Source organism: Chrysochloris asiatica, unplaced genomic scaffold (assembly GCF_000296735.1).
Source record: "Chrysochloris asiatica unplaced genomic scaffold, ChrAsi1.0 scaffold00090, whole genome shotgun sequence".
In the NCBI taxonomy this organism is placed as follows: Eukaryota; Metazoa; Chordata; class Mammalia; order Afrosoricida; family Chrysochloridae; genus Chrysochloris; species Chrysochloris asiatica.
In genome coordinates, this window is record NW_006408608.1 from 6,618,626 (window position 1) to 6,646,061 (window position 27,436).

The window sequence follows — 27,436 nt, forward strand, 5'->3', positions numbered from 1 at the left end:
GTATATTTTCCTATCACAGACAGTGTTGTACCTCATGACTGATCTTGATATGTTCTTTTTGACAATGAATGCAACACCATTCCTCTTCAATTTGTCATTTTTGGCATAGTAAACCATGTGGTCATCAGATTCAAAATGGCCAACACCAGTCCATTTCACCTCACTAATGCCTAAGATATCGATGTTTATGCATTGCATTTCATTTTTGACAACTTCCAATTTTCCCAAATTCATGCTTCGTACATTCCATATGCCAATTTTCAAAGGATGTTTATAGATATTTCTCTTCATTTGAGTTGTGCCCCATCAGCAAATGAAGGCCCCACAAGCTTTACTCCATTCCTGTTATCACGGTCAACTCTACTTTGAGGAGGCAGCTCTTCCCCAGTCGCATTTTGAGTGCCTTCCAACCTGAGGGGCTCATTTGCTGGCACTATATCTGACAGTGTCTCTCTGCTATTCATAAGGTTTTCAGTAACTAAATATTCAGAAGTAGTTCATCACTCTTTCTTTGTCTGGAAGCTCATCTGAAACCTGTCCACCATGGGTGACCCTGCTGGTATTTAAAATATCGGTGGCATAGCCCTCAGAATCACAGCAACTCACAAGCCACCACTGTATGACAAACTGACAAACGAGTGGTGGGTTGTTGCTGTTAGGTGCTGACAAGTCAGTTCTGGTTCACTGTGATCCAGTGCACACCAGAATGAAACACTGTCAGGTCCTGCACCAACCTTACAATTTCTGTTACACTTGATCCCATTGTTTTTGTCATTGTTGCAAATCATCTCTTTGGGGTCTTCCTCTTTTTGGGTGGCCGTCCATTTTAACACGAATATCGTCCTTCCCCAGGGACTGGGCCCCTTGACAACATGTCTAAAGTATGACAGACGAAGTCTCACCATCCTGGCTTCTGAGGCGCACTCTGACTGTACTTCTTCCAACATAGATTTGTTTGTTCTTCAGGCAGTCCATGGGACTTTCAGTGTTCTTTGCCAACAAACACCTGAATTCTAATGCATCAGTTCTTCTATGGTTTTTCTTATCCAGTGTCCAACTTTCATGTGCGTATGAGGTGACTGAAAATACCATGCCTTGGGTCAGGTACACCTGAGTCCTCAAATTAGATCTTTGCTCTTGAACACTTTCAAGAGGTCTTGTGCAGCAGAATTGCCTAATGAAATCTGTTGTTTGATCTCTTGACTGCTGCTTCCGTGAGTGTTGAGCTATTGATTTTAGCTGCCATCAGTTCTGCTTGAACTCAGGACAACTCCATGTACAACAGAAAGAAGCAATGTCCAGCCCTGCAGCATCTTTACAATCATTTCTTACCAAGGGATTTTTTACAACCACCATCTTTACAAGGGCTCAAACCCTTGTGGCAGTCGCCGTGTATTCTGAATGCTTCCCACCTAGGGGGCTCATCTTCCAGCACTGTTAGGTAATCCTTTGTTGTGACCCTTAGAGTTTTCATTGTCTGAGTTTAAAAAAAAAAAACATAGACCACCAGGCCTTTCTTCCTAGTCTTAGACTAGACATTCCACTGAAACCTTTTCTCCCTGAGTGATACTGCTGGTATTTGAAAGATTAGAGGTATAGCCTCCAGCAACACTAAGGCCACCACCATATGAAAAACGGACTCATCACTGCCACCCTCCTTCCTCTGCCCCAATTGTCTATGTGCTTCACGAGCCTAGCACAGGGTCTGCTGTACTGCAGATGCCTGATAAATGCATAGTAAACAACACTCCAATGCATCTGTTCGGCTCCCCTCATTTTACAAATGGGCATAAGGGGGTCTAGAGCTTAAGGTCTTCCCACATCGAAGCCTTGCTCTTGCTACCTGAACATGCCAGGGCAATGCCTAGTGTGTTTCCAAACCTTACAAACCAGATCATGCAGCCCAAACCAAAGTAACCAACTAGCCAACTAGTGTAAGGCAAGTCCTGGGCTCAGCTGATACCTCCCAGCGCTCAGCCCTTTCTTCACTTAATAAAGTACCATGGAGTCGGTTCCAACTCATAGTGACCCTGCACAGGGTTTCCAAGGCTGTAAATCTTTACGGGAACAGAAAGCCTCATCTTTCTCCCGTGGAATGGCTGGTAGTTTCGAACTGCTGATGTGATGTTGAGGTTAGCAGTCCGATTCGTAACCAATATGCTAAATAAGGAGAACCCAAGATATCAGCAGACAAGTTGTAAATCATCCAGAAAACAATAATGCCGAAATTAAGGGAGGGTCTGTCAGTGAGTGAGCGGGTCTCCTCTGCCAGGAAGGATGACGACTGAGCTGTCGGAGAGGAGACGTTGGTTGGGTATATGGTGAGCCCAGAGCCCAAGCGCAGTGCTATTGTCAAATGGCAAACCCTGTAGATTACACCAAAACGTACTAAGGCTTCATACATTCAAGATTCTGATTAAACGGGTGGTGGTGGTGGTAGTTGTGTGCTGTGGGGTTGGTTCTGACCCACAGTGACGCTGTATGCGGTTCCTGAGGCTGTACATCTTATTACAGGAGCAGAAAGCCTGATCTTTCTCCCATGGAACAGCTGGTAGATTTGAACAGCTGACCTGGTAGTTCGCAGCCCACCTCATAACACACTAAGCTACCTGGGCTCCTTCTAACCTAAATTCGCTCCTCTTCAAACAATTTTGTTATCACTCCTGAGAGAATCACCCTTCAATGCTGGTGGTGGTGTGGGGTGGAGTCGGTTCTGACTCATGGCAACCCCGTATAGAGTTTCAAAGGCTGTAAGTCTTTACAGGCACATAAAGTTCCATCATTCTCCCATGGAGCACCTGGTGGACTTGAACTGTTGAACTTGCATTTAGCAGCCCAACGCTTAACGCACTACGCCACCAAAGCTCCTTCTTTTCAGCACTGGTTGGTTGGTTGTGTGCCGTGGAGTCGATTCCGACTCATAGTGACCATATATAGGGTTTCTGGGGCTGTAAATCTTTACGGGTACAGAAAGCCTCATCGTTCTCCTACGGAGCACCTAGTGGACTCGAACTGTTGATCCTGCAGTTAGCTAAATCCACTATGCCACCAGGACGTCTTCTCTTCAGCACTAGAGGTTTTAAATATTAGCGGTTTTAAAGACTCACAGATGACATTGATTGGATCCTTAGCAAATATGTGTCAATCCCGTCATCAGGCTTTGCATATATGAACTCACTTAATCTTTTAAAAAATCCTGTCAGTTCTGGGCTATTATCATCCCCATTACATAGATGAGAAAACATCTGTTATGTGAACCAGTAAGATTGCACAGTAAAAACACGGGCCACTAAAGATGAAACAGATAATAGGAACTTCATGAAAATTTAAAACTTTAAACCAAGGTGGCTGACTTGCAGGACCCTTGAGAGACTAAGTAGAAACAAAAAGGCAAGTTTGAACATCCACAGTGGTTCCCGACACCAACTAAGTGACCCAAGGTATGGGCTACGTCACCTCCCTGGACTTGTATGAAGCAGCCCAGACAGCCCCTTAGGAGCTAGTGGAAAAGTTAATAGCTATTTGATGGACACCCACTACTATATCACAAATGGTCGGGAGCAAAATAAATGCAAATGAGGCCATGGGGGCAGAAACCCAGCCTTCCCCAGTGTATCCCGCCTGCATTGAAATGTCCTGGTTCTGTCCCTGAGCTTAATATTTCATGCAAAAGGCAACAGTGAGAGGGCTGCTCCAAGAAGCCCCAGGGAGGACAATCAGGATGACAAATGGAGCGCTCCCCCTGTAGCCTGGAAATGCCAAGAGGTGTGGGTGATGGGCAGAAACACCTAGCCCACCAGGGGACGGCTCCTCAGATGGAGGCTGATTTATAGGCACACAGTCTCAGCCCTCACCTTTGTTTTCATGCTTGGAGCACATAAACCCCAAGAAAATTTAGTGTTTTAATTTGGGCATCTGGCTTGTGTTTTTTGTTTTCTTTGTTTTAAATTACTCTTCCATCTATGCTAGGAAACCAGACCAAACCACAAACTCTCCTACAGGAGGGTGTCTCTGCTTGTCTCACTTCATTTAGAATGTAAGATCCTTGAGGGTACAGGGAGGGTGAACTGATGATACAGAAAGGGTTCTGCTGCGGGAGATTGGGACAGGGTGGGCCCATGCATTGGGTGGGACGGTCATCAATGCCCTTTCCTGTACAGCATAGACACTCTGTGCTTCTATTCCCCACACCACTGTTCTAGTTCTACCCTCTTCTCTAAGGAGCCCTGGTGTGGTGCTATGGGGTAATGCATTAGACCACAAGGTTGATTTGAACCACAAGGTCACTGGTTCAAAGCCACCAGCGGCTCCTTGGAAACTCCATACAGGTTGCTATGAGTCATAACTGACTCGATGGCAATTAACAACAGCAACTCTCTTCTCCAAGGAGCCCTGGTAGCATAGTGTATTGTGAGCTGGGCTGCTAACCACAAAATCTACCAGTCACTCCAGGGGAGAAAGAGGAAGCTTTCTACTTCCATGAAGAATTGTTGTTGTTGTTGTTGTTAAGTGCCATTGAGTTGGTTCCGACCCAAGGCAACCCTGAACAGGGTTTCTGAGGCTGTAAATCTTTACGGGAGCAGAAAGCCTCATCTTTCTCCTGCGGAGCAGTCAGTAGTTTCGAACTGCTGACATTGCGGTTCACAGCCCGATTCGTAACCACTACACTACCAGAGCTCCATGAATAATTACAGCTATTGAAACCTTATACAAGGTCACTATGAGTCAGAACCAACTCAGTGGCACACAACCGCCCCCCGACCCCCTCCATCTTCTCTTCACAGCAATATCCAAGTTCCTCTCCTATACCCATTTACTAAAGAGTTTCTGGGTTTACATTGTCTCTACGTAAGGTAGGTAAGACAATATTCCCTAAATTAAGCAACCTGCCTACTTGATGATATTCTTTTAGGCAAGAATACCATTAAAGATCAGAAGTTGTAGAAATCCAGAAATTGGTGTGCCTTCAGGGAGATCTGAAGTTGTGGGGTGGTACAAACATTTCAGCTCTCTGTTATCAGTCAAATGGTTGTTGAACCAAGTCTACCTGGAGATGCCTCCAAAGAGAGACTGGTGGTCTCCTTCGGAAAAACGAGCCACTGGATTTTTGAAGCCCAGTTCTACTCTGATACACATGGTCTCACCGTGAGTTGGAATCGACTTGTCAGTAACTAAGGGTTTATGTGAGCTTAATTTTTTCAGAAGGTCTTGCCCAATGTGCTCATTTTGATTGGTCCAATGTCCCAGCTCCTACAAGTCACAGGGTGGGAAAGGACAGTTTGATCCATGCCGATGGCCAAGCAATTGGCATCACAAACTACCAATGAGGCTAGAATTTCCCTTTTTGTTCCCCTTTAGTCTCTCAGTTGTACAGTTAGAACCTTGTTCTCTTGATTTCCACACCGAGGCCTTTCCCCTCCTGTTCTAGCCTCCTCTGGTTTCCAGTAGATGGTGGGCACCTTATCTGTCATGGTGTTCTTGGTAACTGGCATGGTGCCTTGACAATCAGAACAGGCTTAATGGCTTAATGAATGTTGGTTGAGTGAATAAACAAACAAATGAACTCGGTCTCCTTACTAAGAGCCTTGAACACCACAGCAAAACTAAACTCAACATTTATCAAGTGCCAGGTTCAATGCTAAATCCACAACAATCTATTGTGCAATGAACCTAGGGGGTCAGTGGCCCTACCACCCCTATGATGACACTGAGACTTAGATTCATAAAGCAACTGGCCCATGGACACAACTAAGAAGATTCACACCCAAGCAGAAGACTCCCAAATTTCTGTCCGCTATAAATGCTGAACTTGCCTGTGCTGGGCATTAGTTTGTTCACACAAGTCATTTCAGTGAAAGCAAGAAAGGGTTTTTCCTAGTGATTCCAGTCTCTCAGCATTTCTCTGGGTGGTATCCAAAAGATGCCAGGCTGTGGTCGCTAAAGGGACTCCTTAATGGTGCAAATGGTCAAACTACTAACTAAAAGGTAGGTGGTTCAAACTCACCCAGAAGATGTGGTGGCTGGCTTCTGAAACATCACACACAGTCTTAAAAACCCTATGGAGTTCAATTCTATTCTGAAACACACGGGGGAGATAGTAGTCCATATGGCCAACTCTGACTACTGGGGTCTGTTGCTAAATTCTGACTTGTAGGGTTTCCAAGGAGCAGCTGGTGAGTTTGAACTGCTAACCTTGTGGTTAAAGTTTAGTGTTGATCCTGTAGTGCCACAACTGGTGATTGTTGTTGTTGTTAAGGGTCACTTCCAACTCATAGTGACCCTGTGTAGGGTTTCTGAGGAGCAGCTGGTAAGCTTGAACCAGCGATCTTGTGGTCCAAACTGACTTTGCAGTCCTGCGCATTAACCCACAACCCCACACCAGGACTCCACAGCTGGTGACTCGTGGTTGCTAAACTTTCCATTTTGTTTGATGGACCATCTCTAATGCAAAACACAAAAAGAAGAGCCCTCTCAACCAAATCACATTGACTTCTGATATTTTTGATTTTCTCTCGAGCATCTAGTCTCAGTGTGGGAGTTGAATGGCCAACATGTCTGGCAGATGGTCACATAGGCTCTGTCTGGCCTTGTGAGACCACATCCCAGTGGGCAGCCCTCATCCACAGCAAGGTCTGCCTTCTCTGAGTCTCTCTCTAATGTTTGCTCTAAGTCTGGGAGGCTCTCATCAGCCAAACATTAACCAAACACAAAAGAAGAGAAATGCAAAACATTTCCTTGGCTCCTCTAGGTGATTTTAATTGCAGGTAATAAACCATTGTCAAAAGCCAGGTTTATAATCAGAATGTGAATCCCAGCTTAGAGTGTTTGCAATGGAACAGTGAAATGATTTTGTAAATGCCATCTTATCTGATAAATCTCAATGCTGCTGGAGAGATTAGCCCATTATCGGGCACTGGCATAAATGAGGAAATGATATGATGGATCCTATGCTTGAAGGGATTTTTAGGGTGTAGCTGGAGATAGGGCAGGATGATGCTAGTTAGCAGCTGGCCAATCAAATCATAATGCCCAGAGTCTAGTTTGGGGCCCGTCCTGTTCTTCTAATTTTCACTGGTACTTTCCAATATTCAGGCCAGGAAGTCACTCTGCAGACATTATTGCACAATGATGGAAGAGTTCCTTAAAGTCAAGGGTGCAAGACATAGATTAATCTGACTGTATCCGAGCTAGGCAGAGTCAAGTTTGAGAAATGGAAAAACCAGTTGCCACCAATCCCATCTCATGTTGTTGCTGTTGTTAAGTGCTTTAAAGTTGGTTCTGACCCACAGTAATACTGTGTAGGGTTTCCAAGGAGCAGCTGGTGAGCTTGAACTACCAACTTCGCTGTTCAAACCGACTTTGCAGTCCAGGGCATTAACAGCACCACACAAGGACTCTAAACCCATCTCATAGTCACCCCAGATGTGTCAGAGTAGACCTGTGCTTCATAGGGCTTTCTGTGATTTTTTTCACAAGTAGTTTGCCAGACCTTTCTTCCAAGGTACCTCCTTTCGGATGGTAGTTAAGTTTGTTAAACCTTTACACCATCTTTAAACTCAGCAGAAAGTTCAAAGGCCCAGGTAGTAGTCATCATTTCCCAGAGACTGTATCAAACACCTTACTGCCTGTAGGATAAGCACTGGGATGCTAACCACAAGGCCAGTGGTTCAAACCTACCAGTTGCTCCTTGGAAACTCTATACAAGTAGGTTTCGCTATGAGTTGAAACCGACTCTATGGCACTTAACAACAACAACCTGCATGTGGCATTTTTGAGCACCAAATTGAACAGGGTACACGGCACCTACCCAGATACATTCAGTGGTAGTAACTTCTGACCTATGAACCAGAGACTCTGGGGGACCAGAGAGAGAGACTTACAGGAAGCCCTAAAATCCGCATGCCCCCAACGTGTTCCCTATGCACATACTAAACCCTTTTGTTTCATGTCGGTACTACGGTGTTCAAAAATACACAGACGCAGAAGCATCTGAAAGGACTCCTCAACTCCCTGTCCTCTTTTTGCATTTACAGATTTTCTCAACCTACTTGCTCACCACCGAGACTCAACAGTGGTGGGTCTTTTCTCAACCAGATAGGAAAATACACAGCAAGGGCCATATTCACTCATCCTCAGTCTCACTCGCTTTCTCTCTCCCCATTTCCTTCCTAAGTCCTATCACCAGGATGGGAACTAGGTCTGTTTCACTCCTGTACCTTAACTATCTGCTACGTGGTCTGGCAGATGAAAGGGAACTCATTTCAGAAACGAGGAAACGAAGACTCGGATGCTAAGTTATCTCCCCTGCATCTTACCATCACTCTTGATCAACAGGTCTTTTGACGCCAGAGATTCTGAGGGACCACAAGTGATTTCACCCCAAAATCAATGAACTGCCAACAAGTGTCTTTTCTCTTTTTGTTAACTATGACTACATTCCTAGTCAATAACTTTTCACCTTTGCTCCTCTAATACTGGTATCTAGTGCTTTCACTGTTCACATCTAATTCCCTAGCTTCTCATTCAGTCATCATTTATTAAGCTCCTTCTGTATGCTCAGCAACAACTGTCATCAGGCAAAGGAAAGAGCACTAAGTATTCTATTCATATACCGGCTAGGGTGCAAAGGGCAGTGGTGGCTTAATGGGAGGATTCCTGCTTTCCGCGCAGGAGACCAGGGTTCAATTCCTGGCCTATACACTTCATGCACAGGAGCTCTGGTAACATAATGGTTATGAATCAGGCTGTGTACCTTAAGGTCAGCAGTTCGAAACTACCAGCCACTCCGTGGGAGAAAGATGAGGCTTTCTGCTCCCGTAAAGATTTACAGCCTCGGAAACCCTATACAGGGTCGCTATGGGTGGGAACCGACTCGATGACACTTAACAACAACAACAACAACACTTCATGCACAACCATTATCTGTCTGTCAGAGGAGGCTCGTATATTGCTATGATGTTAAGCGGGTTTCCAACGTGGGAACTTCCAGACTAAGACAGACTAGGAAGAAGGCTTTGGTGATCTACGTTTTAAAAATCAGCCAAAGAAAACCCTATGGATTACAAAGGTCTGATCCCACTGAGTCTGGGGTTGCCATGATAGCTAGCAACAATAGCTCAGGAGGTGGCAAACTACAGGCCAAGGAGGCCACCAGTTTTTGTAAGTACATTTTTATTGAGCTACAACACTGCCCATTCATTATTATCTATGAATGCTTTTGTATTATAATGGTGGATTAAAGGATACTTTACGGCCCACAAAATCTAAAATATTTACTATTTGGTCCTTTATAGATGAAGTTTTGCTGACCACTGAATTGCTCCATCAAGCTCCAAAGAGGATGCACTAAGTGAACCGCAAACCAAGACAAAAAGCACTTACATCTACCTGTGCAACAGAAGTACCTACTGGCAGTAGGGGAATCTTGGCTATTTCATGCCGATGCCAAATCAAAATCTTGAAGGCACCAAAACATTTGATCCTCAAAAATACTTTCTATTTTTCTTAGAACCTATTATAAATAGATCTTCAAATGAAGTTCAAATGTATATTATTTTTATTTCACTGTCAGAGGTATGGGAAGCCCAGAAGTGAATGCTCCTCACTGCACTGGAAGACGAGGCAGAAGACAAGGCAGGGGTCAGACTGACTAGTGTCAGGAGTGAGAGTTGACCCGTGCTCATCTGCTGTACTGCAGTGACCACTGGCTTGACGCTCCCCATCTATTCTTGTAAGCCACCATCATTCTGTCAACTTGTCATACTGCAGTGGCTGACAGGTGGCTATGATGCTGGAAACTATCCCACTGGTATTTCAAATATCAACAGGGTCATCCAGAGGAGATTCCAGCCTAAATCAGGCCTAGTGATCTACTTCCAAAAATCAGCCAATGAAAACTGTATGGATCCCAAAAGAATATTGTCTGAGAGGATGCTGAAAGATGTGCCTCCTAGGTTGGAAGGCACTCAAAATCCAATGGACCTAACAATGAACTCGATATACCAGCGACTCTGAGGATGACCAGGACAAGGTAATGTTTCCTTCTGCTGTACCAAGAATCGAAGTCCACTTAACGGCAACTAACAACAACAACATTGTCTAAGATGCAAAACAAAAGGCCCCGTTCTGATATCCCCTGAGGTTTCTGTCGTCAGTAGATAAAAGTCCACTGACCTGGTTACAAGGTCTAGGCACGATGAGTCCAGTACAGCAGGAGGCCCACCTGCTATGGAGAAGTGAGACCATTAACCTAAACCACCAACAGGTAGTGGTGAACTCAATTCAAAGACCCTGATAAAAGAGACTCTAAGCTCTAATGTTTCAGGACAAAAGTGCACCTGACTCAAGTCATAGTATTTTCTATAGACTCACAGGCATGTAAATGTTGGACAATAAATAAGGAATACCACAGAAGAATTGATTCATTTGAGTTAAATTCACAGTACCATGAACTGCCAGAAGAACAAACCAATCTGTGTTGGAAGAAGTAGAACCACAATGCTCCTTGGAAGCCAGGATGACCAGACTTCTCTCATACTTGTCAGGAGGAACCAGTCCCCTGGAGAAGGACATCATGCTTGGTAGAGTAGATGGACAGCACAAAAGAGGGAGACCCCCCCCCAACAAGATGGCACAGTGGCACCAACAAGTGGGCACAAGCATAGTGGCAATTATGAGGATGGCACAGGATCAGGCGGAGTTTTAGTCTGTTGTACACAGGGTCGCTATGGGTTGAAACCAACCAACTCGATGGCACCTAACAACAAGAAGAAGATCTAATTGGATCTCCCATTAGGATGGATTTATTGTGACAACTAAGTCTCCTCCCCAGTTTCACAGACTACATATATCCATGTGGTAAGACCATAGATTTCCATACAGGTGTCCTTTCCTATTCAAAAATCCTAAATGATAGTGATGTAGGTGCCCAAATCCTTCTCATTAGAAGTCATTACCAACTGCTTATTGAAATCAACAGGAAGTTCTCTTGGTGCAACCTGCCCTTGTTTATACATCACTAACTGAAAAAGTTGGACAATGAAAAAAGGAGACAGAAGGAACATTGAAGCATTTGAACTGTGGTGCTGGCAAAGAATACTGAGCACACTGTGGACGGTCAGAAAAACCAACCAATCAATCTTAGAAGAAATACAACGAGCTTCTCCTTAGAACTAAGGATGGCGAGACTTCAGTTTGTTTACATTGAACACGTCATCAGGAAAGATTAGTTGCTAGAAAAGAACGCCATTGTTGTTGTTGTTAGATGCTGTCGAGTCAGTTCCAACTCACAATGCCCCTATGCACAACAGAACGAAACACTGCCCAGCCCTGCACCATCCTCACCATTGTTGTTACGCTTGAGTCCGTTGCTGCTGCCTGCCACTGTGCCAATCCATCATCTCATTGGAGGTCTTCCTCTTTTTCACAGACCCTCCACTTTACCAAGCGTGATGTCCTTCTCTAAGGAGTGGTCCTTCTTGATAACATATCCAAAGTATGAGAGACACAGTCACACCATACTGGCTTCTAAGGAGCACTCTGGCTATACTTCTTCCAACACAGACCTGTGGTACCTTCATATTCTTCTCCAGCACTACAAATCAGATGTGTCAATTCTTCTACGTTCTTCCTTATTCATCGTCCAACTTTCACATATTTATAAGGCTACTGAAAATACCATGGCTTGGGTCAGGTGTACCTTAATCCTCAAACTGACATCTTTGCTCTTGAACACTTTAAAGAGCAGAACTTTAAAGACAAGAACATTACATTTGGTACTGTAGAGGTTCATTGAAAACAAGAGAACCCTGAATGAGATAGATTGGCAATGGTCTCAAACACACTGATGATCATGAAGATTACACAGGACTGGGCAATTCATTTTGTCAAAATGGGTTCCTCCTTCACTATGGACCTGTGGTTGGACATGGGAGCTGAGCGTCTGAGGACACAGTTTCGGGATGATGATGATGATATTTTCCAGACCTTACAAAACAAGGTGATCTGTGTTCAGGATGGGGTGACCAAGGCAAAGCTGGACCTTACCAACTCCTTTCCCCCCACTGTGCAACCTGACTTCACCTTACAACTAAAGAGAGGAAATGTTGGCCCAGTGTCTCTCTCAGCAATACTGGGTGAATCAGCTTGAACCTCTGTGCCTTCATTTTCTTGATTGAGAAAGAGACTGTGTGGTTCAATCACATGGGCCAGCTGGTATGATGTCTTTGGTCCATGGGAGGATGTCTAAGTCTTTGTAAACCTTGGAGAGATGGGTGACATGAAGCTGTAGGGCTTCCCTGTTGCCCTCTGAGTGCAAAGGAAAGAGTACGAGTACTGTGGACCCCTGGGGAAGGAGTGGCCTACCATTAGCTTCTCTGTAACACATGATTTCTCCATGAGTTGGCATACATTCCATGGCAGCGGGTTTGGTTTTTGGTTTTATTACCATTGTCTTAGTCACTTAGGGATGTTTGACCAAGCATATGCTTTAGAGGCTAGCTTAATAATCCAGCTAGGGAAGGGCTGGAATAAAGGTTAGAACTAGGTTTCAAACGGCAAGAACGGGAGAAATGTGGCATAAATCCCACTGCATTCCAAGTCATGTATACTGGAGTAAAGCAAATATATTCATGGTCAATGTTTTTGCTTTTTTTTTTTTAATTTAAAGGTGAACATGCTGAAGGTATTGAAGGGTTTTGAGTTGACACACATCAGTCAGCTGACCTGTTGACCAACTGTGTAGTAATAAGGCTCTCCTCAGTTTGCCAACGATAAAGAGCCACACTGTGGAATAGCAGACCACAGAATCCTGAATCTTCTCCACAGGACTTCCATTAAGACTTAAACATGCCTCCCTTCTCCAGCAGGGTTGCCTGGTATGGGGTCAAATTGCAAACCAAGCAATCAGAGCATGACCTCCAGTTAGCAGGCTATCTGTCCCCACAGAATGGAAGCCAAGCCTTGTCTTCCTTAGTCCCAGATCAAAAGGTGTGTTGAATATTGCAATTTACTTGGCTTCACATAGTAAACCTGGTAGGAATAATTTAAAAAAACAAAGCAATCTACCTGATAAACATGTTAGTTAAGGCAATCAATGTACATATAATCATGGGTCAGTTCTCCACGGGCATCATTTATTTGTGCTCGATGGTACCACAGTTTCATTGTCCACAGTTAGTACCAAATTTCGAAATCTCACACCTGGCTGTCATCAAGAAGTAGTCAGCACAGAATTTCAACCAGCAAGAATTGGGAAAAGTGGTATAAATCCCACTGTGTTTCAAGTTACACGTTCTGAATTAAAGCAAATACACTATGTTCAATGATTTAAGAAAAGTTCAAGTTAATCAAGGAAAATGAATTAATTCATCTTTTGCAGCTGTCAAGGAACCGCAGTCTTGGCCAGGAAGTTAATACAAGAGGTGAACTTATTTTAAAAGATGCAGAGCTCTGATCACACTGAAATTCACATCTTGTCTTGTTCTCTTTGGAGTGGGGAAACAGCAATTATTCAATATCTAGGAGTTCTGGTGTGGCGCTGTAGGAAAAACACTGGACTGCAAGGTCAGTTTGAACTGCAAAGTTGGTAGTTCAAACTCACCAGCTGCTCCTCGCAAATCCTATACAGAGTCGCTATGCGTTGGAACCGACTTGATAACACTTAACAACAACAACAGTCAAGATCTAAATCGTGAATGATCCTCATCTTCTGTCTCCTTAAGAAATGATCCTTCCCTGACCTAACCTCGATGGCTGGATGATCAGAACTTGACTAGAAGAAGATAAAAAACAACAACAATTTTTGATAAAGGAAACGAATGTAAATTGCTACAATTTGATGAACTTGACCTATACTTATGGATGTAGTGCTCGAAATACCAACTGAGAGGCAACGAGTCTTCACATCAAGTATCAATCTTATCCCCTCTATATACAGGGTAGATAGGGTCGGGCAACTTAGACTTGGCTACCTAAAATGAGGGGGCAATAAAGGCACAAAGTGACTGGCTTACAAGTTTTCAAGAGGGAGTTTAGTTCAAGAGTCTAGGGGGGAAGGTAGAGTCCCCACTGAATAAATAATTGTCACCTTGTCTGGACGGATCTGGTGAAAAGAGATGGGGATAAGATTCTTATGATTCAATAGTGAGTAATTGTTATCATGACTAATTGTGACTGTCACAACTGTAAAGGTAGAAGTTTTGTAATAAAAACGGGGGAGTAGTTAATCCTACAGTCCAGAAACAGAGGACCCTAGGACCATCAAGGGAGAAGAGCACAAGCGGAATGCAGGACCTTATCCAGAGAAGCAGCAACACCAGAGATGGAGGCAGAGATGGGGACATGGAGAATGAGCAGCTGAGAGGACTCTAGGCTCATGGAAAGAGAGGACTGGGTGCTGGAGGCCAGGAGGCAAGCTTGCGGAATGTACCCTTTGATTGTTTAAATTATAATAAATTCCTGAGTATTTCTGTGTACATCTCCCACCCCCTCAAAACAACAACAACTGGGAATGGAAGCAAATACTGTTGAATGATGATGCACAGAGGAGATTGTTATCATTGCAATGAAACGATGGTGTAAAGCCGATGTTCTCCCATGTAAACTGTCAATTCAGTTCACAATAAAAACTTTTAAAATATATATGGAAAGAATTTATCCTGGAGCCATAATCAAAGAAGTTTGCCAAGATTTCCGGATAGGACTTTTCATTAGAGCAGTATTTGTAATAGATCATTTTCTTCTGTCTTCTATTTCTAGCAATAAGAAATTAGTATAGTGTTTTACAGTACAGGCCAAAGAAAGTTAATGTAAATGTAATGTTATAAGAGACTATTCAAAAATACTGGAAATGTTTTCAATGTGTTGCTATGTAAATCCAGTAAAAAGGAAACTGACCACAATGGCAATCAATGAAAAAAAAAAAAAAAGAAAAGAAACGATCCTTCCCTGAAGAGATGGTCCTGGCCAGCAACTTTACTCATGGTGTCCAATCTCAACCTATCCAAAAAGTTATAGTTTTAACTTATCTACTGTGGTAAGTTTTCACCTGTAGTGGCCAAATCAATGTCATTTCCAGCAAGCTTATATCACACACCATCACTGTGAGGCATCTGTGAAGCCTTGTACAGGTGTCACTTCCTTGTCTCTTTCCCAATTACACCTGTCTTCTTCGTCTTCTTGTGGGTACACGGAAGTCAATTTTCAATTCATAGCTCCCCGTGTGACAGAGTAGAACAGGCTTGCTCTGTCATCTCAGTGTCCTTGTGCTAGTGACATGGGCAAGCTCTAGAGCTAAGTTACTTGTGTTCTAACATCCTGCTCTTCTACTTACCAGAGGACCAATTTATAGACTATGGAAAAGCTACGTAGCCTTCCAAAGCCTCGATTCCTTTATCTACAGAACAGAGGTGATAACAACAGCTAAATGTCATTCAAGTGTTTATTACAAGTGACATTACACAAGAGCTGGTACCAAGTGAAGGCTCAATAAATGCTATTGTTACTCCTAGAATCTTGGATGGTCTCAAAAGTCTCTCCAGCTCCCCACTTCCAATCCTGGAACATCTCTTTTTAAAGAATGAGTCAGCCTCTACTAAGAAGCGCCAGGGTCCCATACCCTTTCCCAAATGTTGTTGTTGTTATTAGATGCAATTGAGTAGACAGGGACTCATTGAGACCCTATGCACAACAGAACAAAACACTGCCCGTCTGGTGCCAACCTCACAATCATTGCTACACTTGAGCCCATTGATGCTGCCATTGTGCCAATCAATCTCATTGGGGGTGGGGGGAGGGTCTACTTCTTTTTCAATAGTATTTTCAATAACCTCATATGCATGCGAAAGCTGGATAGTGAATAAGGAAGACCGTAGAAGAATTGATGCCTTTGAGTTATGGTGTTGGAGGAGAATGTTGAAAGTGCCATGGGCTGCCAAAAGAACCAACAGATCTGTGTTGGAAGAAGTGCAGCCAGAGTGCTTCTTGGAGGCCAGGATGGCCAAACTTTGTCTCTCATACTTCGGACATATTGTCAGGAGGGAGCAGTCACTGGAGAAGGATATCATGTTTGGTAAGGTTGAAGGCCAGAGAAAAAAAGAGGAAGATCTCCAGCGAGATGGATTGGCAAAGTGGCAGCATCAATGGGTTCAAGCATGAGGTTGGCCCAGGATTGGGCAGTGTTTCGTTCTGATGTGCATAAGGTCGCTATGAGTCAGTATCTACTCAATGGCTCCTACAATAACAACAACAACTTCTTCGTCACTGACCCTCCACTTTGTTGTTGTTGTTTTTGTTAGGTCATTTGATTTCTTGACTGTTGTGACAATGAGTGTTGATGGAGGATCTGAGCAAAACGAAGTCTTCGACAACTTCAATCTTTTCTCCATTGATATGGATGTCGTTTATTGGTCCAGTGGTGAGGATTTTTGTAGCATGTGCATTTGTTTCCTGGGGCAGCTTATTATAAGCCACATATTGTGTGGCTTATAATAAGAAAAGAAGGAGCTCTGGTAGCAAAGTAGTTATGAGTTGGGCTGCTAACCTCAGAGTCAGCAGTTTGATAGTACCAGCGGTTCCATGGGAGAAAGATGAGGTTTTCTGCTCCCATAAAGACTTACAGCCTCGAAAACCCTTTACAGGGTCGCTATGGATCAGGACTGACTCGACGGCACTTAACAACAACAACAACACAGTAAGAAAATAAATCTACTGTCTCACAATTCTGGAGGCCAGTAGTCCATACTCAGGTATCACTTCTCTCCGAAGAGTTTAGGGAAAGAGCCCTCCTTGTCTCTCCTCACTCTGGAAGCCCAGACATTCCTGGCCTGACACTTCCCTTGTCACATGGCCATCTTCCTTGACTCTCCGCCTCTTTTCTTTATATAAGGACACCATTCAAACTGGGTTATGACGCACCCTACTCCAGGCCGAAACCCTATATCCAAACAAGGTCATGTTCACAGGTATTAAGGGTTAAGACATTAATATGTTGTTGTACTAAAGTGTCATTGAGTCAATTCTAACCCATAGCGTTTCCATAGTGACCCTGTATAGGGTTTCCAAGGAGCAGATGGTGAGCTTGAACCACCAACCTTGTGGTTCAAACAACTTTGCAGTCTGACGCATTAGCCCACAGTGCTACACCAGGACTCCTTTATATTAAAGACATGAATTTAAAAAATAATAATTTTTTTTGGAGTTTGTTGTTGTTGTTGTTATGTGCCGTGGCGTCAGTTCTGACTCATAGTGACCCTGTACAGGGTTTCCGAGGCTATAAGTCTTTACAGGAGCAGAAAGCCACATCTTTCTCCCATGGAACAGCTGGTAGTTTCGAACTGCTGACCGTGAGATTAACAGCCCGATTTGTAACCACTACACTACTAGGACACAATTTCATATGGAACAAAAAGGAAGCTCAGATCCTCTCTGTGGCTGTCTCTAGCTAAAGCCCAACAATGAGGCGGAGGAAGGAGAGATTCTCACACCTGAATGAGACTCGCCCATGCTCAGAGCTGCTCTCTTAACTCTGGCCAGCTTAAGTCCATCCTGGTTACCAAGCCTCCACCAGGGACAAAGCCCATCTTTTACAGTGGAGCTCTGAGGATTTACGATGGCTGAGGTTAGTGTCTGGTACACAAATCCTAATTATAACTGCCACAGTACCAACTTCAGAGCCAAAAGAATTTCTTGGTCAGACACGAGACATACTATGCAAAGCTAGATAACATCCTGATCAAGACAGAAGGCAACCTCTGGGGTCACTGCTGTCATGTCGTTGTTGTTGTTAAGTGCTGTAGAGTTGAATCTGACTCATAGCAACCCTGTATAGGGTTTCCTAGCAGCGGCTGGTGGGTTTGAACTGCCAGTCTTGTGATTACCAGTCCAGTGCTGATTTTACAGCGTTACACTAGGTATTACCTTTCCGTATATTTACACACTGGCCATGCCATTTGTTAGATAAATGACCCTGGGCAAGTCACATAACCTTTCTGCGCCTCAATTCCTTCATATTTCAAACAACAAACACAGTACTTACCTCATAAGGGAGCTGAAAGGCCCTGGTGTGGTGGCACTGTAGGATCAGCACTGGACTGCTAACCACAGAGTCAGTGGTTCAAACCTACCAGCTGCTACTTGAAAACCCTATAGGTTGCTATGAGTCTGAACCAAGTTGATGACTCTTAACAACACAGATAAAGGGTTTGGAACATAGTAAGGAAATATTCAATTAAAGTTATCTATCAACACTAGTATTTTCAAGAACCTCATATGCATGCAGAAGCTGGACAGTGAATAAGGAAGACCATAGAAGAATTAATGCCTTTGAGTTATGGTGTTGGAGGAGAATATTGAAAGTGCCATGGGCTGCCAAAAGAACCAACAGATCTATGTTGGAGGAAGTGCAGACAGAGTGCTCCCTAGAGGCCAAGATGGCCAAACTTCGTCTCTCATACTTCAGACGTATTGTCAGGAGGGACCAGTCACTGGAGAAGAATATCATGTTTGGTAAGGTGGAGGGTCAGAGGAAAAGAGGAAGACCCCCAATGAGATGGATTGGCCAAATGGCAGCATCGATGGACTCAAGCGTGGCAACAATAGTGAGGTTGGCCCAGGATGGGGCAATGTTTTGTTCTGCTGTACATAAGGTCACTATGAGTCAGTTCCGACTTGATGGCACCTGACAACAACAATTTTTAATTATAACGTCTTATCATCACCAGTAACATCAGTCTAGGGAAACTTGCATCAGAAAAGGCGACAAGGCTACTGTTCCTTCAGCCTTTCTAGCGTAACAGACCCAAGGGTATTTCCGATATTGAAGACAGGAGAGGGAAGGGCACATGAATTTACATAGACACCAAGTTTGAATTCCTGGCTGGGTCCCATGCCAGTAGAGGATCTCCTGAATATCAATATGGAGTGAGTAACAACAGAGACTCTAGAACCAAGCTGCCTGGTTTTGTAGCCTAACTTGGTCACTTAATGGTTATCTGCCCTTTGGCAAAACACATGATCATCTGGGTGTCTCAGTTTTCTCATATGTAAAAAGGGTACAATAAGGATACCTGCCTTGGAAGTCATTCGGAAGACTCAAGCACGAATTGAATGCATTAGTACAGACAAACACTTAGAGCAGCTCCTGGTACCTATGCCCATACTTGCTATCTTCATCATCATTGTAGTCGTTATTAAGGTGTCTTTGGTGGTGGTGCTGATGTGCCGTGGAGTCGGTTTAATTTAACTTCTGTAAATCCCAGTTTCCTCTTTTGGAAAATGTGGATAATACTCATAGTTGCTACATCAGACTCAGGATCCAATCCGGCCTGTTAAGCCCTTGGCATAATCGCTGACATGTTGTAAGTACTTGGTCAATGTCAGTCATTACCATTGTTATTGTTGTTGTTAAGTGCTGTCGTGTCGATTCTGACCCACAGCAACCCTGTATAGGGCTTCCTAGGAGCAGCTGGTGAGCTTGAACCACTGACCTCGCAGTTCAAACAGCTTTGCAATCTGGCGCATTAACCCACAGTGCCACAACAGGACTCCATCATTACCATTAGCATTGTTGTTGTTGTTGTTAAGTGCCTTCGAGTCAGTTCCAACCCATAGCCACCCTGTACAGGGTTTCCGAGGCTATAAATCTTTACGGGAGCAGAAAGTCTCATCTTTCTCCAGTGGAACGGCTGGTAGTTTCGAACTGCTGGCCTTAAGGTTCGCAGCTCGATTCGTAACCACTACGCTACCAGAGCTCCTTCAGCATTAGTTATATAAAATTTTTGACTAAGGTATCTAAATGAATTCTCATTCAATCCTGCATAAGCCTATCATTATCATCCCCCACAAAAACAAACAAATAAACAGGATGGTCCCACAACACACCCGTGTCTTGGGATGTACCCAAGAACCATGAGATCCTAAATGGTGAGAATAAAATATTAATTCTGGACACACCTTCTTTAAAGGGTTGTTGCTGTTGTTAAGTGCCGTCGAGTCGCTTCCAACCCATAGTGACCCTGAACAGGGTTTCCGAGGCTGTAAATCTTTACAGGAGCAGATAGCCTCATCTTTCTCCCACAGAACCGCTGGTAGTTTCAAACTGCTGACCTTGTGGTTCGCAGACCAATTCGTAACCACTACGCTACCAGAGCTCCTTTAAAGGGCACTGGGCATTTAATGATTCCCATTGCTTCAAACAATCCATAGAGCTAAGACAATATTAGGAATGGATGGCCCTGCCTCCCCACAAAGGTACCACGGCACCTACTGGGATGGATATACATAAGGGGGCTGGGGGCTGGGCAGCCATCTCCTCCCCCCAATCCTCTCCATCCTGCCAGCCTGAATACCCTGCAGAAGAGAGGCACAGAGATCTTGGGCAGCCGCTTTGTTGGCGGAACTGCCTATTACAAGCTCCATCCACACTCTCCCATATAGGGTCTCAATTCATCAGAGAGTGAAGGGGACAAGGGCCTTTCAGAAGTCTGACCTCGAGGTCTGGCACAGCCAAGTCAACAAAGGCACCAGAACAAATTTAGAACCAATGATTTCCCACCACACAGAAGCCACCTGCTCAAACAGTTGTACTTGCCAAACTCATTAAAGCTATGTTCAGCTCCTTTCATATTTCTAAGAGCTTAGAATTCCAAGGGGGAAATAGAAATGCCCACAGAGCACAACCTGGGCTCTACCACTTACATCTGAGGTTTCATAAAACAAGCAAGAATGTTCTGGTCTCGTTCATTCACATGGGAAGGAAAAAGGTATCCATTTCCCTGGTCCTCTTCCAGCATCCTCATAGCCAAGATGGCAGGGGAGCAGAAGATGGTGGCATGGGACAGCAGGGCTCACGGATGCTGTGAATCGTCAGGTACAATCTGTCACCAGATGCCTCAGTGGGCAGCCCTCCCACTGCCTTCTTTTCCTCAACCTGTGATGGCTGTTGAGGATGGCATTTTCTGTCATTCCATGTGTTCATTGCCCTAATATCAAGCCCAAATAGAACGAATGGATTTGTATTTACAAGATCACTTAAATATCCATGTTCTTGTCTCAGCAGGCGGAATGAATTTTGTTTTTGGCCAGATGTAGGGAGGAGAGACGGAGAGGGCTATGAAACCAAGGACTACCATTCCTAGAAAAGAACTAAAAAAGATTCATGTGATTTCACGTTCCTTAAATACCCATATGGAGTCCTGAAGTGGCACTGTACAGTAAACACTGGACTGCTAACCACAGGGTCAGCAGTTCAACCCCATCAGCTACTCCTTGGAAATACCTAGACAGGATCACTATGAGTCAGAACTATGGCACTTAACAGCAAAACATGTTTGTTGCTGTTGTTAAGTGCCAGTGAGTCAGTTTCAACCCATAACAACCCTGTACAGGGTTTCTGAAGAGCAGCTGGTGAGTTTGAACCGCCAACCTTGTGGTTCAAACCAACCTTGTGGTTGAGCGTGTACATCTATATGTTGTTGTTACATGCCGTCGAGTTGGTTCCAACTCATAGAGACTTTATACAGGGTTTCCGAGGAGCTGCTAGTGAAGTTGAACCACTAATCTTGTGGTTTAAACCGACCTTGCAGTCCAGTGCTTATATATATATATATATATATATTGTTGTTACGTGCCATGGAGTTGGTTCCAACTCCAGAGACCCTGTATATGTACAGCCCAGGAATGTGTGGCCAAACCCCCAAGCTTTACCTTCTGGGTTTTATATGATTTGCACGGTTAGCAGGCAGTATCTCAGTGAGCATTCCCACTGGCCAAACTCAAGGCTATGAGCTCTCTTTTGGCCAGGAGTTCACAAACTATAACCCTCAGAAATCTTAAAAAGTGCCAATTGTCTTACAGAGCTAGGGGAGTGGGGGGACTCAGTAAAGGAATAGAAGAGTGCACCTCATGGTATCTTGGAAGGATTAATTGACTAGACTACTATTATTTATACTATTCTAAAACTCAGACCAGCTTAGATTTGGATTAACATTAATGAAGGTTTGAAAAAACCTCAGTAAATCAGGAAACACTGGCAGCATGAAATAAACCAGAACCAGACACTTGACTTATAGGGTCTTCTGAAGGCATTTTCCAAAGACAATTGAAAGACATTAAATAATAGTCAATCAATAACTAATTTCAACCACACTGCACTGAACTGTAAGTAATCTCTTTGCAGCCAGGCACGGTGATTTTCGGGAAGAACTTTTGAAACCCCATCTCCTAACAACCTACCAGATTAGGAAATGACACAGTGTCTCTTTTAGCCCATTGAGAAGACTGCAGAACCAAGGCATGCTACTTTATGGGTAGAATTGGTGTTGGTGGAATGCCCATCAAGTCAATAGCGACCCTTGTCTAGGGTTTGCGAGGCTGTAGATCTTTCCTGGAGCAGAAAGTTTCATCTTTCTGCCATGGAGCAACTAATAGATTAGAACTTCTGACCTTGTGGTTAATAGCTCAACACGTAACCCACTACGCTACCAGGGCTCCTTCAGTAACTTAGGGAGGGGCAAGTCAACCAAAGGCCCCAGAGATTCAGCCACGTTTTCTTCTATGTTTTCTGCCATTTCCAAATGTTCTTTCTCAAAAAAGATAAAAGTCTACTCAGGGAAACTGGGACAGAGGCAGGATAAATTGGGATGGGGATACCAAAAGACAGAATTTATTTTGCAAAGCAACAGTATTCTAGCATCTCCGCAGCCTGTTCACACATTCAATTCACTCCAAAGGTAATTTATACTTCACTGGAGATCTTCCTGTGTTGTAGCAAAGGTACATAAGACCAGTCAGACCTTAAGTAACAGCCAATTTTAACACCAGGGGATAAAAAAAAAAACAAAAAAAAACAAGAAACCCCAAAACCGTGCATCTATTTATGAAAATGTACAAAGGTATTGGATTATGACCCGATTCTCCAACCCCATCCTCACAAGCACAGTATAAGTTTTTAAAAAGCAGAAAAAGATGCTACTAGGACCTACACTTGCAGACTCATATAAATACAGTGATTTCATCTTTGAAAAATACACAACAATAAACGGAAGGCAGTAGGCATATATCCTACCGGGCATAAGTATTGTATGTTATATATAGTTAACACCTATTTAAATTGGGTACAATGGTGCTTAATTGTTTTATTTGATGCAAAGCAAAGCAACCAATTGAATCTAATATTAGTCATTCATCAGATAAAACATTTTCAGGGAAACAAACTGCTATATTTCCTCCTCAAAAAACAGCAAGACTTTTAAGCACATTTTCCCAGAGATGTGACGGCGAGGAAAACAGCTTAGAAATGTCACTTTAAACAAACCGATTCTCTGGCTACCAACACCACTACGAATTGGAATCAACGCTTGGCTCGGTTCTTTCCCAACCTCCTTCTGTCCACCTGTCAAAGGTGGTTTTGACCTCACCAGGCCCAGAGGCAGCCCCATGAGTTGTGAAATGTACCACCCCGTGCGGGTGCCCTAGGCGTTGTATGCCAAAACCCTCATTACGGGATTATCCAACTCACTTGCAGCAGGGAGAGAGAAGATGGGCTGGCTGCCAAGTGTTCTTTCAACACAGATTCCGAAAGAAGATCTCACAAAGTGCCGAAAGCCCAGATTTTCAGCAGTTCACTCTCTAGACTCTGTCACATAGCAACCATGCCAGCTCACAGAGGATACCAACCAAGTTAATATTTTGTTTAAATGACACACTGCATTAACCCTCTAAGAAAGCCCAAGTTTTCTTCTTCCATAGGTGGAATAAACCTACCTACTTGCCAGATTATCACTGCTGGAATAAAACACCCAATGATGGATTGAAGAGCTGGCTTCATTCATTTAAAGCAATTAAAAGACAAACACACACTCAGAAAAAAAATTGGAACTGGGATCTAAGACTTTCTTGGCAGGAGGAGCAAAAGGTAACTCTTGCTCATAACTATTTGTGCTAATATTATTAAAGGTACATTAACATGCATTTAATATGTGCATAATGCCCTTCAGTTAAAATATGACTTACTCAGTTACATTTTGAAAGCTATCCATTTCATTCACAACCTTGATTTGAGAGTGATAACACAAAGCAATAAATACTCTTAAGAGGTGGGCCAGTGGAATCACACCAATAGCCTCAAAATTAACAACAGACAGATACTTACAAGGGCTGAGACTTTGGGAGCTTGGGGAGCCTCCCTGGAGGCACTAGGAAACCAATCAACCACACTTTCAAAGGAACTTGAAAAGAACCCAATGCCTTCCCCTTCAGGAAAATGAAAGCAATAAGGGAAGAAACAACCAGACCACTTTAACAGAGAGTTGTTTCTCCCACAAGGGGGGATCCACAAAAGGAAAAAAATCAACAATAAAACTCACAGAGGCTAAAAAATGCAAAGTATGGGACTGAGACCAGACTAAATTTATACAGATGTGAGGGAATTTGTTTTGTTTTGTTTTTCAAATATCACATCAGTTTCAATTGTGCATCAATTACAAGGGATGGGGAGCCAACAAAGTTGGGTTAAAACATTTTCATTTTATTTTTGGGTTGTAAAATCATTACATGCCTCCTAGCTAAGGTTTTGAAGAATCCCAAGGTACAGAGAAGAAAAAGCAAGATCATTCTCCTTCTGTCACCCGCAGACAGCTACTGACATGGGAGGCAAGCCACTAAGACGGAAATGGAATTGCTGGGTTTATGGAGGGATATCAGAAGAGCCAAAAGCCATTCCCCCAGTACTGTACATTATTGTTGTGTGTGTGGGGGGGGGGAGCGATAAGCAACAACAAAAAAGAGTAGCCTTCTGCTGCTCCATTACAACACTTAAACCATCACCTTAGTATCTTTATCTCCAAGTTGAGTACATATGCCATTTCTACACTGCCCTCCTAAGTCTGCAGCCAGACTCGGATAAACAGCCACTTAACTTTTCCTTGGCTGAGGGAAGGGGCAGACTGGTGGGAAATAGAACAGCATTGTTCAGTCCCCCTTCCCATGGCTTTTAATTCTTGCCAAAATGCCAAATCCGGGCAATTTTTTACATGTCAGAATACTCCCTGCCTGTAACAGATCAAGTATTACTTTGTGGTCTACCTTCTCCACCACCCCTACACCCCATCCCCACCTTTTCTTTTTCGCCAGCTACCGGGGACAGTCTTTCACACACAATGACATAGCATGGGATAAATGACATGACAGCAGATGCCAACCAGGAAAACTGTACAGGATGCAAACACCAGGATCACAACACCTTCCTCTGGTTACATCACCGCTACCTCCGCACCAAATGACTTCATCCATTCTGAAGACTTTTGAGAGACTCCCGAAGTACCAAGTTCTAATGGGACTCCCAATGCAACATGAAACTGGGAATGTTCAGGTTTAACACCTCAGATTAAACCAGCACACCTTCCCCAGGAAAGGCTAAGAGGAGACAGGAACTGATCTAGAGGCCACGCAGTAATACAACACAGTCTCACAACACTTCAGAGAAGCTTTTGAAATAACCCCGAAATCGTAAAATCATTTTAAGTCACTGAGCAATTGGGACCTCACACTTCATAAAGTGACATATGTGTATCCAAGTGGCCCTCCACCAGGAAGTGGGGATTCTTTGCTGTTGTGTTCTAGATTTCAGCAGTTTACAATTTCAGTGATGCTATTTCTTAAGGGACAATTCGGGGGGGAAAATCTTCCCATCCTTGGACTTTCCAAGTCACAAAACCAAACAAGACATTTAGAGGTGCCGCCACCCTTAATTAACCCTTCCAAGGATCAACACAAACCAGCTGTTTGTCTTCGCCCCCTCTAAATTGCAGGGTCCCTTCTGGCAGGGATCCCCAGCAACCCATCAGAAAAGCCGTCATTCCATCACAAACCCCTTAGAGCTCTAAAATTTCCCCCTGGAAAGCGCACACAGTGTTTATATTTGCTGGAAATTGAAACTCCCTGCTGAACAGGGCATCTACTGTTGAACCCATATAGTCCATTGCCTACTCGATCGCAAAGGGGTTGAAAACACAGTCCAGATGCAATTGAAACATGGGATTTGGCACCCGTGGAAAAAAGTGCAAACCAGTCCAATCCTCTAGCCAAAACCTGGCCACAGAGCCCAAGTCACCAATACTCATTCCAAAGCAAGGTGATCAAGAAGGAAACCTCTGGAACTGGGGTGGGGTGAGGGAGCTGTACCATTCACCCCTGTCGGAGGTGGGTGCCAGGGCCCATGCATGAAAAGTTTGCCCACGGAGCTGGAGGCTGCGTGCCAGCTAAAAGGCACTTTCTGCAGCGGGAAGGGACCCGCCGGCTGCACCTAGCTCACGCCGCCCAGGGCCGGTTTGGCCGCGTGAACGGGTGCACACTCCTCTCGGGTTGTCTTTAATGACAGCCGCCTGCAACTCCCAGCAGGGCACCAGCGGTTGTGGGGCGGAAAGGGTTACAACCCTCAACGCAAAGCGATTCCACCCCCGGGCGTAGCTGGGGGGTGGAAGGGGTGGGGGAGGCGCCGAGTCCCCGGCCACCTCAGAGCCGGGTCCTTCTGGCCCGCCTTGCCTCCGCCGGGCGCCGGGCGGTCCCTACCTTGCGCGCCGAGCTGCTGGTTCTCCATGTTCGCTGCCGCTGAGTCCGCAGCCGCCGCCAAGGCGCTGGTCGCCGCGCCCGGGCCCGGCCCGGGGCCGCCGCCGCCGCTCAGTTCCGCTAGTCTCCGGTTGGTGGCCGTGAGTTCGGCTCGCAGGTTGGTCACCTCCTGGCTGGCCGACTGGACCGCCCCATCGATGCGGAGTGCGAGCTGCTTATTGTCTTCCATCATGCTCAGGATTTTGGCCTGGGGGCGAGAGAGATGACAAAGAGCTGCATCACGCGCAGGGGGCGCGCGGCCGGGCTCCCCAGCTCTACCTGTTGGGTTCCCCTCGGCCCCGTCCCCCCCGCCCCGACCCCCAGGCACCGGCAGCGCCGGCTCCTCCGGCGCAGGAATGACAGCGGCGCCTCCAGCCCGAGCGGCGGCAGTAGCCAGGCGGCGGGGGGGAGGAGGAGGAGGAGGAAGAGGAGAAGGAGGAGGAGCAGCGAGCACCGAGACCCCAGCGGGGAGAGCTGTTCGCAGGAGGACAGCGCGCCGCGGTGCACAGCCAGACAGTCTTTCCTGGAGCCTACCATTCACCGCCCGCTCCGGAGGGGGCCTGGCCCGGGGGCCGCGGCCGCTCCCCGGCTCCCGCGCCCCCTACTTCAGGGACACACCCCCAGGAGGCAGGGGCTTTGGGCGGCGTTCGGGAGTGCGCCGGGATGGCGCCCTGGGAAAGGCTGGGGGGGCTATTGGCCAGAGGCCGGCTTTCGGTCCCCTCCCTGGAGCGGTGGGGCAGCCCCCCGCCCGGGCGAACTAGTGCCCCGCGCCGCGCTAGGGTTGTGAAAGAGGTGGGTGCAGGGGGAGAGGGGTGCTCGGGAAAAGCATCCCGGA

General features: G+C 45.0%; 1 protein-coding gene across 2 annotated transcripts in view; it reads right to left on the reverse strand.

Moving 5' to 3' along the window:
* The window catches only part of KAZN (kazrin, periplakin interacting protein), a 656,366-nt gene extending 629,308 nt beyond the window's left edge, over positions 1-27,058 (reverse strand). Inside the window, exons 1-2 of one of the 2 annotated variants that reach the window (XM_006866368.1) lie at positions 26,881-27,058; positions 26,566-26,809 (exon numbers count right to left, since the gene is read on the reverse strand). In XM_006866368.1, the coding sequence (XP_006866430.1) occupies positions 26,566-26,794 (229 nt within the window). In that variant the 5' untranslated portion in view covers positions 26,795-26,809; positions 26,881-27,058. Of the gene's footprint in view, positions 1-26,565 lie in introns of both variants that reach the window. The other variant, XM_006866367.1, reaches the window with a different exon arrangement.
* Between the last annotated feature and the right edge of the window lie 378 nt (positions 27,059-27,436).